Source organism: Toxotes jaculatrix, chromosome 6 (assembly GCF_017976425.1).
Source record: "Toxotes jaculatrix isolate fToxJac2 chromosome 6, fToxJac2.pri, whole genome shotgun sequence".
Classification (NCBI taxonomy): Eukaryota; Metazoa; Chordata; class Actinopteri; family Toxotidae; genus Toxotes; species Toxotes jaculatrix.
Window position 1 is genome coordinate 15,824,914 of NC_054399.1, and position 20,947 is coordinate 15,845,860.

General features: G+C 40.5%; 2 protein-coding genes across 4 annotated transcripts; one reads left to right on the forward strand and one right to left on the reverse strand.

The window, feature by feature from the left end:
• Positions 1-30: 30 nt before the first annotated feature.
• On the forward strand, positions 31-12,674 carry LOC121183620 (dipeptidyl peptidase 9-like). Of its 3 annotated transcripts, none has more exons than XM_041040768.1 (21): positions 31-254; positions 2,242-2,332; positions 3,161-3,405; positions 5,610-5,722; positions 6,128-6,301; positions 6,915-7,083; positions 7,178-7,288; positions 7,445-7,573; positions 8,100-8,161; positions 8,282-8,382; positions 8,547-8,724; positions 8,956-9,115; positions 9,476-9,558; positions 9,696-9,866; positions 10,169-10,304; positions 10,397-10,542; positions 10,844-10,990; positions 11,264-11,416; positions 11,548-11,690; positions 11,923-12,034; positions 12,128-12,674. In XM_041040768.1, exons 2-21 carry the CDS (start codon positions 2,277-2,279, stop codon positions 12,218-12,220), a joined length of 2,682 nt encoding a protein of 893 aa, XP_040896702.1. In that variant the 5' UTR covers positions 31-254; positions 2,242-2,276; the 3' UTR covers positions 12,221-12,674. The 3 variants fall into 3 exon arrangements, with proteins under 3 accessions (XP_040896702.1, XP_040896701.1, XP_040896703.1); XM_041040767.1 differs by having other exon boundaries at positions 31-190; XM_041040769.1 differs by having other exon boundaries at positions 31-190; positions 9,479-9,558.
• Positions 12,675-14,535: 1,861 nt separating this feature from the next.
• Positions 14,536-17,861, reverse strand: LOC121183947 (angiopoietin-related protein 4-like). Its single transcript, XM_041041285.1, has 7 exons — positions 17,315-17,861; positions 17,074-17,184; positions 16,795-16,882; positions 15,929-16,042; positions 15,624-15,719; positions 15,226-15,507; positions 14,536-15,066 (listed from the first exon to the last, which is right to left on the reverse strand). Exons 1-7 carry the CDS (start codon positions 17,798-17,800, stop codon positions 14,885-14,887), a joined length of 1,359 nt encoding a protein of 452 aa, XP_040897219.1. The 5' UTR covers positions 17,801-17,861; the 3' UTR covers positions 14,536-14,884.
• Positions 17,862-20,947: the final 3,086 nt, after the last annotated feature.

Below are 20,947 nucleotides of genomic sequence, written 5' to 3' on the forward strand. Positions count from 1 at the left end.
GTAAAGGTTGTACTCTTGTAACGTTTGATTCCACAAGCCACTTCCTCGTTGTTAGCATATTAGCATCAAGCTAATTACCTGCTGTCTTTGAAAGTAGTTGACTTCTGCTATCTAATCAGACCCTGACCGCTGTCTTCAACACAGGCGTTTCTTCGAGGAGAAAGTCTTTCACGGTCTTTGGGCAGAAAGTGTAAGCTAAAGATGGATGAGTGCTTTGCTGTTTTGAGTTGTTCCCGTGTACAAGTGCCGTTGTGGTACGTAGCTTTCGAGTCGCCAGTCCCCGTTTAACGGACAGCTAACATGGTAGCATTAAAGCAAAATGCAGTGACACAGATGGTTTTAATTGAATGCAGTTTGATGAGTGTTTGTCAGGTTTGTGGGGTAGGACACACTCAGCCAGATGTTTTCTGTCCGGACTTAAGCTGTCGGACCCTTTAGCTTCCTCAGCTGATGTGTCAAAACAGAAACAGTGGAAGTGTTTCACACAAAAAACTGATTTTGCATGAATACTAAACGACCTGCCTTGTCTACCAACAAACAGCGCGGCGCCAGAGATATGTATGTTTAAAATCAGTGTCAAAAATACCACAATTAGATGCTGAATGTTTTCTTTCCGTGCTTTTTCATATCTCTACTACATTTAATGATGGCTTTAGTGACTTTTAAAAAACCAAGATGGTTGGATACAAAACATATGAAATGCTGCAAGTTTGAATTAGTTTGTCAGTAGGATGATTACTTCAGTCTACTTTATGATTTTTTCCAAACCAATCAGTCGATTAATCAAGAAAATAATCATTAGTCACAGTTCCATACAAAATGGTTAAGATTTAGTTCCACCAACTACAACAATAAAATGCTGCTTAGGCATTAGTGCATGGGCTAACAATAATCTATTAATGCTATGTGCAATATATTAGTCACAGGGGCAATTTTTCTGCACTGAGTACTTGTACTTTAATACTTCCGCACTTTTTCCAGTTTATTCTAAACTACTTTTGGTTAAGTAACATTTTGAATGTAGGCGTTTTGCATGCAACAAATATTTTTACAGTGTATTTTTACTTCAGTATAGGGTCTGATCATTTCCTCCACCCCTGCTCAGCTTCCTATATAGCATGATATAGGGCACCATTTGATGAGTTCATGATAAAACAGCAGCAGTGTCTAATTGTGTACCAAGAGCCTGCAGGTTTTGCAGGAACAGAAACAGAAAATAGACACACATAGCACTACAGTTGTTGGGTACAGGCTGCAGAAGAATAAACTAGGAGTTTTGAACAGTGATTCACCCTGTACACAGTTCAAGGACTTGTACTTTATCTTTTTGATTTGAAACACGTTTTAGTTGTTCTTCTTAAAATCAATCTGTACCTTTCAGCAAAAAAAAAAGGAAGGCAGAATTAGAATAAGCCTGCTCTCACTATCAGTTATTTTGAGATAAGTAATCTCATAAATTCTTTGATTTGAATTTGATCAGTAACCACATGGTGCAAAAAAACAACCAAAGATAGAAGTTAACATGATGATTTATCTTGTTCTCAAAGTACATTTTTATTTCTCTTTGAAACACAAAGGCTGCTCAGAAAACACATTCAAACATCATTAATGATTTCCAAGGATGTTTTATATAAATATTTGAGTCCTGTTTCCCTGAATTATTATTCATAAACTCCATTCAACTTGTCAAATTTTCAAACATGGCATTTGTTCTTGTGCCACATGTTTTGGTTTGACAGAGGGAGATGCTGGAGTGTTTCCTGGGAATGAGCTTCTGTAGAATTTGCAGTTCGTTTAGGCCCTAGGCAACAAAACAGCCTCCTCAACAGCTTACAGCATACAGCCTCCAGTAAAATGTGGAGTAACTGTGCAACATTTGCCACGGTTATGACACAGACATTGAAGTGCAGTCATGCAGCTGAGTCACACACACCCACACAGAGTGAGATTTTGTTTCAGGGACACACAGCTGGAAGTGTGGCGGTGGTCGGCTGACGGACAGCAGCTCCTCGATGAAGCAGCAAAAAGACGTCTGCCCTGATTGGGGCCACCACCTCAGTAACGGTTTCACTGTTTATAGCATTGAGCTTAGCGTAGGGCGAGATCTAGTTTTTTTTTTTACTAATGCAGGTCTGTTTAAGTTATTTGTCAGTTAGACCAGGTGCTGCCATGTTAAGGTCTTGAAACAAACCTCTCTGTTTCACATCTTCACTTCTCACATCTTTACCTGTTTTTCTACAGGGTGTCAGGTCTGGTCCAGGGTTGTTGAACGGTTAATGCACAGAGTAAAGAGACTGAAAATCGAAGACAAAACAGAAGACGGCCAAGAAAGGTATGGTAACTTTTTCACTCACAGTCATCTGAACCACATTCAGTTTCTTTTTTCATTTGTTTTGATAAATGAAAATTTTTAACCAAAGTATGATTTTTCCAGTGTTTTTTTTTTCCTGCCTTAAAAGTTAAGTTCTGTTTGTTAGATTATGCCCTTAAAGCCAAAACTGGTTATCGGACACTGTTGTCATTTTCATTTTAATGACTAGAAAATGTATTAGTGTAATGAGATTTTGTGTGTGTTTTGTTTTTTTAAGTAAGGAAAGTAGACTGCTGCCAGTGGCAGAACCAGTGGACTGCCAAAAATTTCATACATTTTACTATCATAAGACAACTAGATTTTATGGTTAGATTAAAATTAATCAGCCGTCCGATGTCAGCTGGAATGTCTTGGGAGTTTTTGACCACTTGTACCTACCAGCGGTGTTTTTATGGAGAGTGGGCCCTCATTTTGCTTGAATCTTGCATTCATAGTTGAACACACACGGTCAACAACATACACTCTGCTGTCTCCAGTTACAAGTGGTAATACAGTGGTGGTAATACACAAAGTGTAGCAGTGTGTCAGTAAAGGCAAAAAGAAGAAGACTTCTAGTGAGTAAAAGTTTTGAATAAGCCCTGGTTTTAAAATATTCATAAAATTAACTTTGCAAATGTTTTATGAGAAAGTAAATGTATTGTGCACATTTACGAAACCTCAAGGATACGTTGCGTTCTGGTGAGAAACACTGAGTGTAAACACTACTTTTGTGTGTTTCAAAAAAGAAAACTTCACAGGTTACCTTTCTGTCTATCCTCCGTCAGAAATGTACTTATATTTGTCATTCAGCGTCAGATCAGCACTGGCAGGTATGACGGGGGTGGACGAGCTCTCGGACAGCACGGAGGTGGTGGAGATGGAGGACGTGAATCCCACCCAGTTCCACGTGGAGAAGCATACATGGGATGGCCTGAGGAAGATCATCCACAACAGCCGCAAGAACACCGGCGTGGTCATCAACAAGGCGCCACATGACTTCCAGTTCATCCAGAAGGACGAGGCCAGCCCGCACTCCCACCGCATCTATTACCTTGGTGAGCCAGGGGGTACTGACACCGGGGATCTGTCACAGTTGTTGAAAAATGTATTGATTTTCAGGCACGTAATCTCACTTTCTGCAGTAAATGTTGAAAAATAAAGAAAATCCAGGTGCTTTTAGCGGGCGTTGACTGTTTGACCTACAGATTCAGATGCTTCCTGTTAGCCACTTAGCGTGCTTCTGTGAATGGTCTGTGGCTACAGTTGCTGAGTCAGAGCCTGCAGCTGTTTTCAAGCTCATTTGAAATCCAAAGATCTGCAGTGAATCTAGTCGATATGTGTTGGAGAAAAATTGAAACTCAGTCATTTCGCTTTGTTGCTCATTTTGCTGCTTTGTCTCAAGCTGTGAGATCTGGTGTTTGATATTATCTCCAGAGCCGCGTCAGGCTCTGTTGTGTGCTCTACACAGAACCTGTAAAACCTGTACTCATGGTAGCTCGCTTGTTGACCATACAAGCCGTCGTCCCATGATGGCGACAATTGTTGCCCAGTCTTCTTTTTGCAAATGAAAAGTTCAGCACACTCAGGGATTTTGCTGCTCCACCCTCACTTGGTCTGGTATGACTGATAGCATGTGGCAGCTAATGTTAGCAAACCTTAGATAAATACTGCTGTGTAAGTGACATGATTACATCAGTTCACTGACTTCATGACTCTCCTCTTCTTGTATTATTGTTAAGCTAAGACAGCTTTTAAATGAAGTGTTTTTCTTTCTCCTGTGGACTGCATGGTTACAGTACTGTAGCATTTTATAGCAGAAAATGTATGCTCTTTCTTTGGATGTCAGAATAAAAAAAGTAATGTTTTTTTTTTCTTAAAGTTGCCATTCTGCACCAGTGTTCAACCATCAAACAAGGACTGGAGGAAGCTAAGCCAGTTTTTAGATGCACTGATGCCAAAGATCAGTTCAGATTTTTTAATCTGTCCATTAATGTATTAGTAAAAATTTTTTTTTCCTTTTTCTGGTGCAGAGACAGAACAGAATCTGGTTACAGAGGTTTCCCACAGATACAAATGTATCTTCATTTTAGAAATGACCTATTACTTTTACAAACTACATGTGAAGTTATATATATGCACACACTGCTTGGACGTACCCTGTTAGGAAATGCGCTTACATGGTAATACATGCATAGGACATCAGGGTTATACAGCAGAAATGCAGCTGTGTTACAATACCATGTCTTGCTTCCTTCCTTACATCTGTCGGTTACTGCAGAAAAATGTCAATAACCAGGTTTCTTAAGGGCATGGAAACACACTCATTGGACAAGTGATGACATGATCAGTTCTCAGTCAGAAGCAGCGCAGAAACCATTACTTCATTCAAACAGTCACTGCTGAGGACCTCCACTATGGTCACCAGGATGTGCTCCACCAGTTATTCATTTATGCATTACTACCTTTGTGTGTGAGGGACTTCCTAAGTTCTTAATAACCTCTAGCTAGTTTCAAAGTAGTGATTTACTAAATCAGGTGGCACCATTAAAACTGAGGGAATATCTTAGCAGGTAAAAACTTGTACGTGTAATTGTGTAAGTCAGTTGCTAGTAGTTTTTAGAGGTGTGAAGATGTATCTTTTGTAAATATTGGTATTTGTTTTATTTACATCCGCATTCATGGATAAATATGTTTCAAAGTCGATAATGTCCACAGTGTTTCTAATAAGCGGGGAATATCTGATAGTGACATTATTTAATCATTTACCGTAGTCAAATATTATTGCCATAGCGGTTCATATTTAGAGGTATGATGTCTTATTCTTGTGAAATTATTTTTTAAATTATTCAACACATGTCAACTGTATACATTATTATCTCCTTTATTCTCCACTCTCAACAGGTCAGATATTAGTGAGCTAACGTTATGTTCAGTTCGCTAGTTATTTACACTGAACAGTTGCTGGGTGTAAATATTTAGTAACAGCTAATCGATAGGTAAGAACTAGTTTGTGTGATTTTTTTTAATTTAGTGATGTGTAAAATTCCACTAAGTACGCACTTATTTCTAAGTTTGCACCTATGAGCAGCTGCTGCAGCCAGCTCCAGAGGTTGTACTGCATGCCCTGAAAGTCCTCTGTAAGAATCTTGTGTAAATCGCTGCTGCTGTTCCAAACACTAGTCGGACCTAAACTCATCTACAACATGACAGGTCAGCTTTGCCTGGGCTCACAGTGTTTTTTCTCTTTCTGTTCTCATAGGAATGCCTTACGCCAGCAGAGAAAATGCGTTACTCTACTCAGACATACCCAAGAAGATCCGCAAAGATGCCCTCCTAGTTTTGTCATGGAAACCAATGCTAGATCACTTTCAGGTGAGGAGGATTCTTCATCCTCTTCCTCCACACCCATCTTGTTCCCACAAGATATTTAATTGTTTAAAGGATGATTGTGAACCTGTGCCTCGTGATGGTGTCTTTCTATCATAGAGCTTAAAAATACTGTTGCAAATTTCCCCTTTTATTCAATGAATTAATGTTCATTGTTATTTAACTGTTATACTGGGTTGTATTGGTTTCATAAACAGAAGTTATTACCTCTGAATAGAGGAGATAGGTGGTTCTGTTTGTTGGTATCTGGTGTTTCTCCCTTTAATTTAGTATGTTAATGTTTTCTCACTGTTTGTTTTTTTTCCATGCCCTGAACAAACTGTCTTTGACCTTGACCTTGCTCGGCCAGCCTTGTCACGTTGTGTGTCCTCCTGTCACCCATGACCTCAGGCTAGCCCACACCACGGGGGCTTCTCCCGGGAGGAGGAGCTACTGCGAGAGAGGAAGCGCTTGGGGGTGTCTGGCATCACCTCTTATGACTACCACCGACCCAGCGGCCTCTTCCTGTTCCAGGCCAACAGCAGTCTGTACTACTGCCGTGACGGTGGAAACAACAGCTTCATTGTGAGTTAAAGGACAGTTAAGTAAGAATTACTGTCTAAGACTGATTATTACAGACCTGCAGGGGTTGATAGGGTTTCTGATTAGGCCAGTCCCTCAACAATTTCTAGCCAGGGGCATTTCTGAGATTTCTGCCTTTTTAAAGTCACTTTTGGGTCTCTGTTGAGTTCCCCAGTAAGAATATGAATAGTTACATTTAACGTTAAAAGGTTGGCAGTACTCGTGCTCTCACCCATTGTATCCTGAACGTATTAATTGATCATCAGAGCTGTTGCTGGTAAATTTTCTGTCAGTCAGCTAATTGTTTCATCTCTCCTCACAATTTGGTAAAAACCAAGTAAAGAGGATGCTTATCAAGATTGTTAGTTTGTGGTATGTGTTTCTGTGTTGTCCTTTGAAAATCATTTAAAAACATCTAAAACATCAACTTTTCATGAGCTGTGGAAAACAACCATGTATTCATCTATATACATTTGAAATTGTTGTTTTTAGATTTTTTAAAGAACTTTTAAAAGATGGATTGTCCTTTTTTACTTCTTTACCATTGTTAATGAAGTGTTGAACCACGGCAGCTGTGACCTAAGTTGTCCACTGTTCACTTTGTGTGTTTGTGCAGACTTCTCCCATGAATCCTGTAGAGATTAAGAGCCAGAGTTCAGGCACACGCATGGACCCCAAGATCTGCCCTGGGGACCCCAATGTTATCGGCTTCATCAATAGCAACGACATTTGGGTGACCAGCATCGAGACGGGTGAAGAGAGGAGGCTCACCTTCTGCCACAAAGGTCAGAAATGAAACGTGTTCACGGACTCAGTCTTACCTGATGCTCTGAATTTTTTCCATAGTATTTTCTTTTTCTGTCTGTGTTTTCATTTTAGGTAGTGATAACCCTAAAGAGGACCCCAGATCTGCTGGTGTCGCCACTTTTGTCACACAGGAAGAGTTTGATCGCTTCACTGGATACTGGTGGTCACCAGCTGCTCGAGAAGGTGAGGGAGTAATACATTGTTGACTTTACAAGAAGGCATATTATCAACAAGAATCATAACATGAATCATATTAATATTGGTTATTACATGATTTAAAAAAACATGCAATAATAACAATAATACCTAAGTCCTTTACTGGTCATTTGTCTGGCTCAGAATCAGATGGTGGTAAGACTTTACAGATTTTATATGAGGAGGTGGACGAGTCTGAAGTTGAGATCATCCATGTCCCATCTCCGGCTCTGGAGGAGCGTAAGACAGATGTTTACAGATACCCACGTGCAGGTATGCAGGCACTGAAAACCTCAGTATTTATATCTAATGTACTTGTTCTGTGTTTTATTTCTTCGGACAAAGAGTCAACATGTTTACTTAAGAACTATACACGTAATATGAATGTAGAGCTGCAACAATTTGTTGATTAATCAATTAGTTGACTAAAAACTATTGTTTAAAACTGAATAATTGTTTTAGTAATTTTGTTAAGCAAAAATGTCAAACATTGGATGGTCACAGCTTCTCATTATCACCTTGGACTGTGAGAAGTTGTAGAAGGCATTTTTGATTTTTTGATTAATCTAGAAAAAAAAATCTGCAGAATAATTGATTGTGAAATGTTATTTGTAGCCCATAGTAAATGTGTTTTTGTTTCCTGTGTCAGTAAACGATGACACTTAACACTGCCAGGGATGGGTTTTTTTTTTTTTTTACTGTGCTATTTTTCACATGTCCCTTCCATGGGTTTACATCAATAATTTTAGACAAATCTTGTTAATATTTTGAAATGTAACCCAGTTTTATTTATTTCCAGGCAGCAAGAATCCAGATATTACTCTCAAAATAGCAGAAATCAGGACAGATAATCTCGGCAAAGTGAGTGCGCGTCCACAGAACATCCCAACACGTTGATGCTGTATTAATCCACCCACAGTGAACAACACACTGAAGTGGTCTGTGCTGTAGTCAGCCTGGTGTTTTTTTTTTCTCCCTCAGATTGTCAGCACACAAGAAAAGGAACTGCCTGTTCCCTTCACCAGCCTGTTCCCCAATGCCGAATACATCACCAGAGCCGGATGGACAAGGGATGGCCGATAGTAAGTTTCTTTTCTAGGAGGTGGGAATAACAGAACACCCCTTAACCTTTAAACTTCCCCAAGCTTCAGAAACACCCAGACAGTAGTTAACATGGTGTCTATACACCACACACATTCCCACTCATCTCAGCTCTCCTCCTTCTCTCCCTCTCTCTCCGTGTCAGTGCTTGGGCGGTCATGATGGACCGACGACAGCAGCATCTCCAGCTGGTCCTGCTGCCTCCAGCGCTCTTCATCCCTGCACATCAGGACGAGACCAGCAGACGAGAGAGCCTGGAGGCCCTCGGAGACACAGTCCATCCCTTCATCATCTACCAAGAGACCAGCGACATTTGGATCAATGTGAGGCTCAACACCACAACTGTCTCTGGATCTGTTTAGTTTTCCCCTCATGTCTGATTCAGCTTTTCTGATCAGTGCGAGCTGCAGTTATAGTTTCACCTCTCCATAAAAATATTTCCTGTGGAAAAATGGAGTCGCACACAAGTTCCCACACAAACAAATCTGTGAAAACAGCTGTAACATTGTGTATCGGTGATTTGTTCTTTGAATCCTCTCTTGTGTGTCCTATAGGTCCATGACATCTTCCATCCTTTCATCCAAGCCAGTGATGATGAGATCACCTTCATCACAGTAAACGAGTCCAAAACAGGCTTTTGCCACCTGTATAAGATCACCTCAGTGTTACAGCAGGGCAGCTATCACTGGGCCAAAGGCTACACACACTCTGAAGGTAACAGAATATAGAGAACACAGGCTGGTGTCAGAGTCATTGTTGAGCTATATGGAATTAATGAAAGAGACGAAACAAACTATAAAACCCATAGTTCTTACTGGGTTTATTAATGAACTCAAGACGTGTTTTATATTACTACAGCAGTGTTTTACTAAATTGTCTTTCATTATGTGTTTATCCAGCAGCCTACACTCATGGCTATCCACAGCATGAGTGTACACTACAGTGTAGTGTCATTTATTAAATGTTTATACACTTCTTATGAATATTAATCAGGCAGAGTTGAAGTAAAGAGTAACAAAAGTCAACTGGATTTTCAGTCAGTCCACATACTTGACAATTTTGCTCCTGTGTCAGCAGATGATTTCAAGTGTCCGGTCAAAGAGGAGGTGACAATAACCAGTGGGGAGTGGGAGGTTCTGGCCAATCACGGAGCAAAGGTAAGGCATTTCTATGGTGTCATTGGTCCAATGCAGCACTAACAAACCAGCTCAAACACTCATCAGTGTTATAATTATTGATATTTGTGTTGACACATATACCAACAGCAGCTCTTGTTCTCTGGTGTTTGGTGTAGCGTTCGTCCAGTCCTCAGATTTGGGTGGATGAGACGACAAAGCTGGTTTACTTCCAGGGAACCAAAGACTCTCCTCTGGAACATCATCTTTATGTGGTCAGCTACGAGACGCCGGGTGAAATCGTCCGACTCACCAAGCCTGGATTCTCCCACAGTTGCTCTGTGAGCCAGGTATCAAAACACACACTCATACTTACAACTCTGTGTGTGACAGTACAGTATTTACAGTATTTCCCTGAAGTTTCCCCTGAAGTTTTAAACCAGTGTAATTGTAACTGATGCTGTGTCTTTGAATACAAAGTCCCTCTTCTGTCCTGGAAGAGGGATCCCTCCCTCGTTGCTCTTTCTGTGATTTCTTGCATTTTTTTTTTCTTGTTAAAGTGTTTTTTTGGAAGTTTATCCTAAACCGATTCGAGGGTCTAAGGAGGTGTCTTTTTTAACTTGCACTTGTCTTTCTCTGTTCTTTTACACAGACCTTTGACATGTTTGTCAGCCATTACAGCAGCTTGACCTCCGCTCCCTGTGTGCACATCTTTAAACTTATGGGCTCAGACAGTGATCCGCTGCACAAAGAGCCGCAGTTCTGGGCGAGCATGATGGAGCCTTCCGGTTTGTTTATGACAGATGAAATGTCTGACAACTGTGAGATGAAGAAATTCTTTTCTTGAGTTTCTTGTGTCTCGTTTGTTTGTTTTTTCCAGGTTTCCCATTCGACTACACTCCTCCAGAAATCTTCAGCTTCATGGGGAAGTCAGGCTTTGAGTTGTATGGCATGTTGTACAAACCACACAACCTGGTCCCTGGCAGGAAGCATCCCACTGTCGTTTTTGTTTACGGCGGTCCACAGGTTCGATCTCTTCCACTTTAATTAGATTCTTGTTGGAAGCTATAGAACAATAAGGAATTTGTCTTTTTGTGACCAAATTCACTCCAGTAAAAATGATCACCAGATAATATGGTTACTACGGTACTTTTACTTTTGGTTCTAATATTTTTGTACTTTGATTTAAGTAAAATTTTGAATGCAGAACTTGTAGCAGAGTATTTCTCTTTACTTAAGTAAAGGATATGGACCCTTACCTGCTTTTTTTCAATCAACTAACATTGCTGTAAACATGTTTTCTTGTTGTTGTTTTTTTTTCTTCCAGGTGCAGTTAGTGAATAACTCTTACAAAGGAGTGAAGTATCTGCGGTTGAGCACTCTGGCGTCTCTGGGCTACGCTGTGCTGGTCATTGACGGGCGGGGATCCTGTCAGCGAGGACTCCAGTTTGAAGGAGCTGTAAAGGACAAAATGGTATTTATTCCACAAAGCATCTGTCTGTGTGTCAGAGGAACTGAGAGAGATGAACATGGACAGTGGTGAAGTGAGAGCAGTTCTTCCCTCTTAACTTTTGACAACTGCCTGATAAATGAGGCAGTTGTCAAAAGTTGTGGTAACTTAAATTGTTTGAGTTTTTAGCCTGATTTCTTTGTATTTTATCACTTTGTAAACATCGTTTTTAGAAAAAAGTTCCATGTGTGCATGTTGTACGGAAAAGTGAGGGATCTCTGTTTTTCCTCCATCCAGGGTCAGGTGGAGATTGAGGACCAGGTGGAGGGTTTGCACTACGTAGCTGACAAATACAAGTTTGTGGACCTGAGTCGCGTTGCCATCCACGGCTGGTCCTACGGAGGCTTCCTCTCACTCATGGGCCTCGTCCACAAACCCGACATCTTCAAGGTCAAAACCACAAACATATGCTGTGTTATTAGAGAATTTACAGTTAGTGAACAAGCGGGAGACTTAAAATGGAGATTTAAAATATGTTTAGTGATCCTTCAACAGCAGGTGGGTTTTTTTTTTCTTTTTAGGTTGCCATAGCAGGAGCTCCGGTGACGTTGTGGATGGCCTACGACACTGGCTACACAGAGCGATATTTGGACACTCCTGAAAAAAACCAGAAGGGTTATGAGGCTTGTTCCGTAGCCCTGCATGTCAACAAACTCCCAAATGAGTGAGAGCATGTTAAAATACAGATTTTCATTTTAGTCCTTTAAATGGTTTCAGCACAGTTCATTTCACAGAATAGCACAGAAGGTAGATTCAGTAGATGTAGAGTAGAAGAGTACAATCTGATTCTGATTTTGTTTTTATTTTAACTGTAGCAACAGTTAAGTTCACTTCTACATGTTTACATGTGAACAGGAGCAGAGAAACTCAGAAATCTATCTCTGTGTTAAACACAGGCCCAACAGACTGCTGATCCTTCATGGGTTTCTAGATGAGAATGTGCACTTTTTCCACACTAATTTCCTGGTGTCTCAACTCATCCGGGCAGGGAAGCCATACAACCTACAGGTAGGAGGATTTACTCCTGTGTGGTGATTTTAAGCTGGTGTAAAATGTGAAATCTTTACTGTGACTGAAGATGTTCTTTGGGGGTTTTTCCAGGTTTATCCTAATGAGCGACACAGCATCCGATGTCCAGAGTCTGGAGAACATTACGAGATTACACTGCTGCACTTCCTCCAGCAGAACCTCTGATAATCTTTTCTGCACTCTGACCTTTCCTTCCTTGCTTCCTAACCCTCCTCTCCCTGTCTCCTCCTCCACATTCCTCCATTTATTTAAACCTGCGTCACCTTCTCTTTCACTATATTTTATTATACGCTGAATGCAGGCCAAGCCAAACCTCGTCACACCTCAAGAGTTGTTCGTCAGTCTTAAAGGTGCTGTAGCTTTTTAGCATCAGTAAATAAATGCTTCAAACAAATAGAGGGCACCGTTCTCCCTGAACAAGCAGGGTTGATGCTGTCAGCCAGTCTAGTGATGACAGACAGTGGAATCAAAACATGAGTGATAAATACTGATGTTGTAAAATGCTTCGTAATGCACCTTTAACAGAACAGGATTTTGAGCAATGCAAAAAAAAAACAGAGAAGTGGAGCTGCTGCGCCCAGTTTGCTGAAGCTGTTTTGAGCGATTTCGCACTTGCTTTCTTTTGTGCCATTCCCTTTTTTTTTTTTTGGACTAACTTTCTTAATGGTTTCCTGATTCAATAAATAAACACTGGAGTGAAGTTAGCAAACATGAACCTCGATGAGATCAGACAAACAAGCTCTTAACCCCCTTCACCACATACTTTTGTTTTGCTTTGATTTTGTGCTTTCATGCGCTGTTATAGAAGTGGTGTGTCACACTTTGGCAGATCTTCAAGAAAAAAAAAAAGTTAAATGTGACTTTTTTATTGTGTATTATTAAAAAATATATTTTTATGGATTATTATGGATCCATAACTGGTGGAAATATGTAGTGACCTCTTGCTGTTTGTCTCTTGCTCTGATTTTGCGGGAACTTCTTTTTCTTCTGCTGCTGAAGACTTTTGCACATGTTACATATTTTGCCTTGGTGCCAACAAACTGAACGAGATGATGTTTGACTCTGCTGGCAGTCTGAGGTGCCTTTCAAGAGCTTAAGAGCACCCGCTCGTGTAGTTTATATCAGGGAATCTGTGTGAGGACCTACGACAATAAAATGCCTTGTTACATGTTTGACGACCATCTGTAAGATGAGCTACCATCACCTGTACTCTCAGATACTGAAGAAATAAAACAGAAGTGAACAACTTTTTTCAAAGTCTTGTCCACCACATGAAATTTATTATTTTTAAAAGGCTTTTCAGTGGTAAATTGGTGAGCAATAAAGGTGAAGGTGAAAACATAACCTAAAACTAAAGCTAAAACTAAAGTCAGTTTTACTTTTTTAACCCAAAAATCATACATTCAGCTCAGACAGTCTGCAGTACATATAACTGCTCTCTATCCACAGACTCCCAGTTCAGACAGAGACAAATAACAAGAAAACTTATATACAGCCCTTTTTTCTGTGATTTAAAGTTTAAGATCAAAGCAGCAGTAAGAATAAGTAAAAATGTGTTTGCCAGAAATGTGAGTTTATAGGAATTGTATCCTGTGTAGAACTCATGCAACACAACCATTTAACGTGTGTAACAATGTGAAACTGTTTGGAAATAAGGCTCTATCTTATTTCAGAGGTGTAGTTCAGAGAATAGATGTATATGTGTTTTATCATTTTCCCCAGCAGGGGGCAGTAGTGTTGAAGGAAACCTGAGATGTAAAACCAAAATTAGTTATATTTTTTAAAAAACTGTTGGAAGCCACTGAGGGCGTTTAAGTTAACTCTGCTGTCCCATGTCAATCACAGGAAGATGCAAATTCTCTCCAATTCAGGTGCAGTAAACACTAAAATTCAGAATTAATTCAAAATTAATTCAAATCTCACTGTTGTGGAGAGTCATTTGAATACAGCACATTGTGCCACTGGATTTTACTTTACATGTCTGTTTCTGTTTCCTAATAATTTCCTAAAGGTTTCCTGGAAACAGCCACGTGGTTTGGTTCTAATTACAGGAAAAATAGAGGCAAAGTTCTGACAGTGTTATTTTAGTTAGTTCAGTTAGTTGTGTTGAGGTTATTATTGATTTCCAGATGAATTTCCACGAAAGGAATTTCTCCATTTAAACCCCAGTGAATATTTATTACTTATTAATTTATCATTGCAAACTTAATTTTTTTATTTATCCTAAACCCGCATCAATTCCTCGAATTGGCTGTAGAATCTCTATATGCCAATAATTTAAGCATGTATTGAATGAAAGTCTATATTTAAATTCTCATGCCAGTATGTGTCAGTGTCTGAGGGCTCAGTGTGACCCCTACATGCTGACAACTTTGTAAGTCTCTGTTTATTTTATTGTGACTCTGAGCTTCATGTATGGCTGTGTGTTTGTGCGGTTCACACTGTCACCTTCAAACAAGAGTAAAGAGCCAAGATTGATTCAACCTTCAAAAACTTTATTTTCATCCACTTCATACAAGTGAAACGTAAAAGTGTATAAATGTTGACAGTAAGAAACTGAACACTATTTAAGTACAAAGTAATTAAAACAAATACAGCCAGTATTACAAAATAAGATTAAGACATAAAACCCTTATAAAGGGGAAAATGTTAGGACTGTCAATATGACTGAGCATGTCCACAGAGACATTAGTTATCCTATGGCATAGCATAGAAATATCAGAGCATCAGGAGAGATCATTACTGTGCCTGAGTGTGATGATTTCAGTTCTTTAGTAATTCAACATTTAACTGAAAACACTTTGTTTTCTCTGAGACAGGCCGAGCAGCTCATTGCTTTATTGTGGCGGGTGCGATCTTCAGGAGAGTTGTCTTCAGAGAGTTGTTTGGTCCCTTTGTGGACGTCGAAAACATTGCTTGTCTTCTGGACTGGTGTCTCCTGAACTGGCTCGGCCTTCTGGGATATTTGCCGTTGAGGTTTGACTCACCGCAACTGCTGAACCACCAGCCACCTGCAACAAAAGAGTGTCTTTGTTAAAGCTGCTGCTGCAAACTTTTATTTTCTTCTTAAGAGTTTTATTTTTTCATGTGCTGAGGACAATGGGTAGAAATGTTTTGTCTGGTTTGGATGAACTGACCCTTTATTGAGGGTTTTAGAGAAGCAGTCATACCTGAGAGCAGCTCGGCACAGTTGAGATCTGCAGCAAGGTCATTGTCTCTGTCGGCCGTGGAGAAGGGAAGACCAGAGGCTCCTGTGGTCATGATGGCCTCCTGAGCCCCAGATGATGTCTCCTGCTCCAGGTGGAGTGCGAACTTCTTCTCCTCACCGTCAAGCTGGAATTGATAATGAGCCGTGGGCTGCTCTCCCGCCTGATCAGAGAGCTCCACCTGCAGGACAAACTGGCCTTGTTTGGAGAGGGAGTGGATTTTCTCCAAGCCCAGCCAAAACTCACCTGAGGGACAAGAAAGGTCAAAGATTAATTATCACGCATCAGTTTAAGAGATGAAGATTTTTGGGGGGTTTTTGTTTGTTTGCTTTCTTGGAACATTTTGAGTAAACTATTCTCACCATTCAGGTTGCCGAAGCCTTTCTTATAGCTCTCCCACAGCTGGTTGAAGTTCTGGGATCCATCTTGACGTTTCTGGATGACGGTCCATCCACCTTCTGCAGAGAGAACAGAGCAAAGGTTGAGCCAAAGACGGAAAACACAATAAGACCTGTGAAGAATGTGATACTGCATTGGAAAACCAGTAAGTCAGTAAGAGGACTCCTCTCTGAAACTCTGCTCTGTGCTCTGCTTATGTGCTGTTAGTTGTGTGTTATAACCATGTTGTTAACACAGAGGACTTCAGGCATTGCTCCTGTTGACTCACCTGAGGTCATTTCACAGAGGACATTGAAGGGCTGGGAGTTCTCTGGTTGGATCGTGTAGATGCCGCTGGCTCGCTGCCCTTGTACAAACAGATCGTGACAGTCTCTGGCCGAACCTGGGAAAAACAGAACACAGGAGAAAAAAAAAGATGAGCTCATTCAGTTAATCAGGTCTGAGTTTTTTGCTCACACTGCAGCTGCAGAATCTCAATCCAGCTGCATATGTGCATCTTTGTCGTGGTTTAGAGTTTTTAGTATATACTGTCATTTACCTTCCTTGAGTCTAAAGCAAGCTAAGAACAAAGCTTGCAGTTTCCTACAAACATACAGTACAGTAGGGCGTGTTTTTTTTTTTTTTTTTTTAAACCGCTGTCCTCATTTCTCTGATCTTTGGACTGTGTGAGCTACTCTGCCAGTGAGTCAGGTATTCAAAAGTCAGGTGCAAAGGTAAACTTTGTTATTCATATGTCACTGGAAATCCTGTAAATGCTTTTTGTTGCTGGCTGACGCAAATTCATTCACATTTGATGTTTTATATAATGCGACCCATAGTATTTGTGTGTGTGTGTGTGTGTTTTTCAGGCATCTGTTGATGTTTTTTTCTTTTTTGAATTTGAGTTAACGAATGAGTTGCGTTTGTGGACCTCTGCATTAATGAAGGAATTCCCAGAGGAAACGAGGGCAAAGGTTACCTTCTGCTGAGTGATGGTTTAAGACCTGCTGTGAGTGAGAGGTGAGCTGCACCTCCACAGTTAACATCTGCACAGCAGCTTCAGTTTTTTACACTAAAAAGCTCAAACCTGTCACAGCAGCTACTAGTAAAACTAAAACTACTAGTCTTCTCAGCATTATTATTTTGTTTTCTTACCTGATGTGTCTTTGCTCTGATCTGCCTCTCCTCTCAGCACCGTCTCTTCATCCCTCCGTCTGTGTGATTTTACTCTTTTATGTGCGACCTGAAGGAATCGCAGAACAAAGTCGGAACTTTAAAATCATCTCTGTCTCCAACCAGAAAATTACATATTCTCATCAAAATTTAGGTAGTCTTACGGTTAGAGGAATTATCCTAGTCCCTTCTTCTCTGTCCAGTCAAGTACCACAGTTTTACATAAATGTTATATATGAATGTTGATGCAGTGTAACTCACCTTGCTCTGCAGTGCTTGCAGGTGCAGACTCTGCTTCTCCAGTTTGCCTTGTTGCTGCTTGATTTTCTCCACCAGCTCGTCAATTCGTCTGTTCTGAGCTGCGACCAGCCTCTGGAAACAGAAAAAAAACCCCACATCAGCTTCATCACCTCATTGTGTCTTCGCAGTTTTATTTCAACTGTAACATCTAGAGTGGAGAATTTTGAAGTGGTTGAAAAAAGGTTTCTCATTTTCCTCTCACCTGGATAAATGGGACTCCTGAGTGATCACTGCTGTTGCTGTCCAGTTTCGGCCCTGTCAGCACGTCTTCCACCTTCTCCTCCAGTCTGTCCATCCTGGAGCTGATGTCCTCGCTCTCTTTCTTCACCTCTTCCACCTTCACCCTCACCTCTTCAGCCAGCTCTGCAGCTATCTTCTCCCTCTCCTCCACCTCTGCTTCTCTGGCGTTTAGAGCTTTATCTTGCTCCTGCTGCTTCCTCTCCAGCTCAGCCATCGTGCTGTTGAAGGCACTGAGTTTGGCATTGACGTCTCTCATCTGGGCTTTGGTCTTGTCCACGTGCTCCTTCAGACCCTGGCCCAGCTGCAGGAGGCCATGAGCCACCACGTTCACGTCGTCCCAGGAAGCGAGCTTGTCTCGGCCTGGCAGAGCTCTTCTGTCAGTGGGGAAACCGACTACTACCTGCATCAAAATGGTCAAGAGAAGGATGAGGAGCTGTGGCATCTTCATCTTTATGCCTGGAGAGAGTCTGTGGTCTGTTGAGATATGAATGTTGGCTTTGATGCTGCTCTCTGTCTGCTGTGTGCTGCTGAATAGCGTTGTTAGGTTTTTATAGCTCAGTGCTGCAGCAGAGGGCTCCTCTGATTGGCTGCTAGAGCTTGGAGGTGGGGATGTGTTGGGGTGTGGGGGGGTTGGAGGCGTGGAAAGTTTTTCATAGTGAGGACTTGGACCCTGATGCAATGAAAGGTCTGAAGTACTGGTTAAACATTCAAAGCTCAAACTGAACTTTTCTGCCAAAGCAGAAATCTGCATCAGATTTTTATTCCTGTGATACACATTTTCTAGGCTTTTCTGTTGGTAAAATAAGTAAAATATCATAATTTTGTATAAATATCTTTCATGTCATGAGTTTTGCTCTTTGTTGTTGCTACTAAAATACTTTTAATATTCTTTGAGATGACAATATCTAAGACCACAAAACGATATCATGAAAAAAGACAATAATATTTAGTTGACTGTAGTGTAAGAGAAGGAAAAGCAGTGAATTCTTACATTTGAGAAGCTGCAACTATAAAATATTTGGTATTTTTGCTTTCTGTCCAAACAGATTTAATCCAATACTGAAAGAGTTTATGTGTAGGTTTTTTTTTTTTTAAATTCTTGTGTGAAAATGCAGTTAAAAAAAACAGGGAAATAATAACCTGCTCACAGGTGTCAGATTTTTTCACCTCTAAAACTGAAACACTGACAGTTTGATGTTGTTTATCTCAGTGAGAGGGGTGGTCCGGCTGCTGGGTGTCTTCAGCATGAATCAGGAATGCTGGAGAACGTTCAGAGATGAAGGAGACACTGTGAGAAGTAGGGGAAAGTTCAACCCTCCAGCCTTTTTACACACTCATTCCTGACTACAAATTCCAACAATCACACACACACACCCAGACACAAGGCACGTGGGAGACTGATGAGGTACAGATGACAAACACTGAAACGCACACATACAGTACGTGCTAGCGGCCCGTGACTTTGGTATACTCTGTCAAAGAAGCATTTCTAAGTGGATTAAATAGAGATTAAAGATAAGATAAAAACAGGGGACATACAGAGTTCCATTTATCCCTTGATCTTATGTCAGAAACATATGAAATAACTCTATTATTAATTTAGTCAGTCAATACAAAAAGAATCTGCAGCTGTTCTGATCATCCATCAATTATTAAGTTGATGCTAAATATTCATCAGTTTTAGCTCCTAAATTGTGAAAGTTTGCTGCTTTGTCTAATATGAAAGTAAACTGAATATCTTTGGGTTTTGGACTAAACAACCAATTTTATTATGTCACTATTTGCTTTTGGGACATTTTAACACTATTTGGTGACATTTTAAAGACTACATGGTCAATCAATTAATCCAAACAATAGTTAGCAGATTATTAAATTCTGAAAATGTTAACAAAGTACAGCTGAAGCTGATGTTGTAATTTTGTTTTGCAGGAATGTGGTTGAAAACCAAAGAATTGGTGCTAAATAAAAAGCTCATTGTATCATCATAGGTCTTGCAGTTCATCCTAGGGAGAACACGAATGTTTGCACCAAATGTCATGACAGTCCATTTCATAGTTGTTGAGCTGAATGACAACAAATGTCAACTAAAGAAAAAGATAATTGTCATTAATGTTTGATTGTAGTCACTGAGTAACACCCTGTTACACAAAATCATAGTAATACCTCTATTTTTAGGAGCTAAAACTGAAAGAAAAATCAAATTCCTCTTCAGTCATTAGTAATTACTCTCAGCCTCTGACTCTTAAGGGGAGAGCTGGTGAGTTGGAGACATTTTCAAACAGCTGAGAGATTTATCTGTAGAACGAACAAAAAAAATACAGTAGCTCAGAATGAAACCAGACAGCTAAAGAGGAACTGTATTTGCAGTGCATTTTGCACAGTTACAAAGTACAGTAAGATAAAACTAAAACAAACATTGACAGGTTGCTGAAATATGAGACAGGATACCTGATGTCATGTTTGTTTGTGTTCCTAAAATAGCTGCCAGATTTTCACATGTTCAGATCTTTTATTTGATCATCTTTCATGCTGTCCAGATCTGAGCTCTGCACACAGACATGACACTGCAGATACCAGGGGGAAGTTTTATTTTCACATTGTAAGGAACATGGTTCCTGGCAGCTAGTGATCCAGTGCACGTATCTGTGCAGCAGGCTGCTGTTCTGCACGTATTCCTCGAAGCTGAGTGTTCTCTGGTGACGTGAGGCCAAGCATTGTGTCTGCAGCTCCATCCAGAATCAGCTAGATGAGGTGGTTTTCCCTCCTACACTCAGCTGTATCAGAACACAATGTTCCACGTGTAAATGAGGCTGTATCCAAGCCAGACGAAAATCATGCAAACCAGGAGGCTTATACTCTGGAGGAGCTGAGTGTTTGTGTAAGAATGTGATTCTAAACTGTTTTCAACCCATGTGTTAAACGACCTCCTTAACACCAAACTGTAGACAGACAGAGTTAGAAACGAACCGGTGAACATAGTGGAGCATTGAGCTGCTAAAGCGTATTTCCTAAAATTAAACAAACATTGAACTCTGCATATAATAGCAGCTAAAAATACCATAAAATTAACACATCATATAAAAACACATCACACTGTAACTTTAGGTGAAGACAACTTTCATCCTCAAACACAAACAGATTCCTGAATTGTTGTCCTGAACTGAGGGCACTGTAACTGTGCAGATTGCAAAAACACAACAGGCCACCCGATCTGCACATGTACAGTACATGAGCTTCCACTGAGGGGTGGAGAGGTGGGGGCAGACTGTGTTTTTAGGCACCAGTGGGTTAGTGTGTGAAAGGTGAGGGCGTTGTCACGTGCCTGGTATGTTGCATCAGCCTCTCAGGGCCAGAGAATACCCCCTCAGTCTGTTTGGGATCAGACATGCACAGCCAGAGAGCGAGACCCAAACTGAACCCAGAGTGACAAAAACATCCAGAAATGCTGCAGCTGGGTCAGAGATCAGAAATTATTTTTAACTTAATACTGTGATCTTTTAACTTTGAGTGTTTGTGTCGGAATTTTCAATAACCTCAAATAACAAACTGAAGAAATTCACAGAGACAACAGGGGAAAATAAAACTGTAAACAGAG

Bases quoted from the DNA above. Each gene is read 5' to 3' on its own strand.
- LOC121183620 (XM_041040768.1), top strand. From the start codon at position 2,277: ATGCACAGAGTAAAGAGACTGAAAATCGAAGACAAAACAGAAGACGGC. The intron at 10,305-10,396 runs GTTTGTTTATGA...TGTTTTTTCCAG, and splicing joins GAGCATGATGGAGCCTTCCG to GTTTCCCATTCGACTACACT. The intron at 10,991-11,263 runs GTATTTATTCCA...TCCTCCATCCAG, and splicing joins GAGCTGTAAAGGACAAAATG to GGTCAGGTGGAGATTGAGGA.
- LOC121183947 (XM_041041285.1), bottom strand. From the start codon at position 17,800: ATGAAGATGCCACAGCTCCTCATCCTTCTCTTGACCATTTTGATGCAG. The intron at 17,185-17,314 runs GTGAGAGGAAAA...TTCTGTTTCCAG, and splicing joins CAGGAGTCCCATTTATCCAG to AGGCTGGTCGCAGCTCAGAA. The intron at 16,883-17,073 runs GTGAGTTACACT...CGATTCCTTCAG, and splicing joins TGCAAGCACTGCAGAGCAAG to GTCGCACATAAAAGAGTAAA.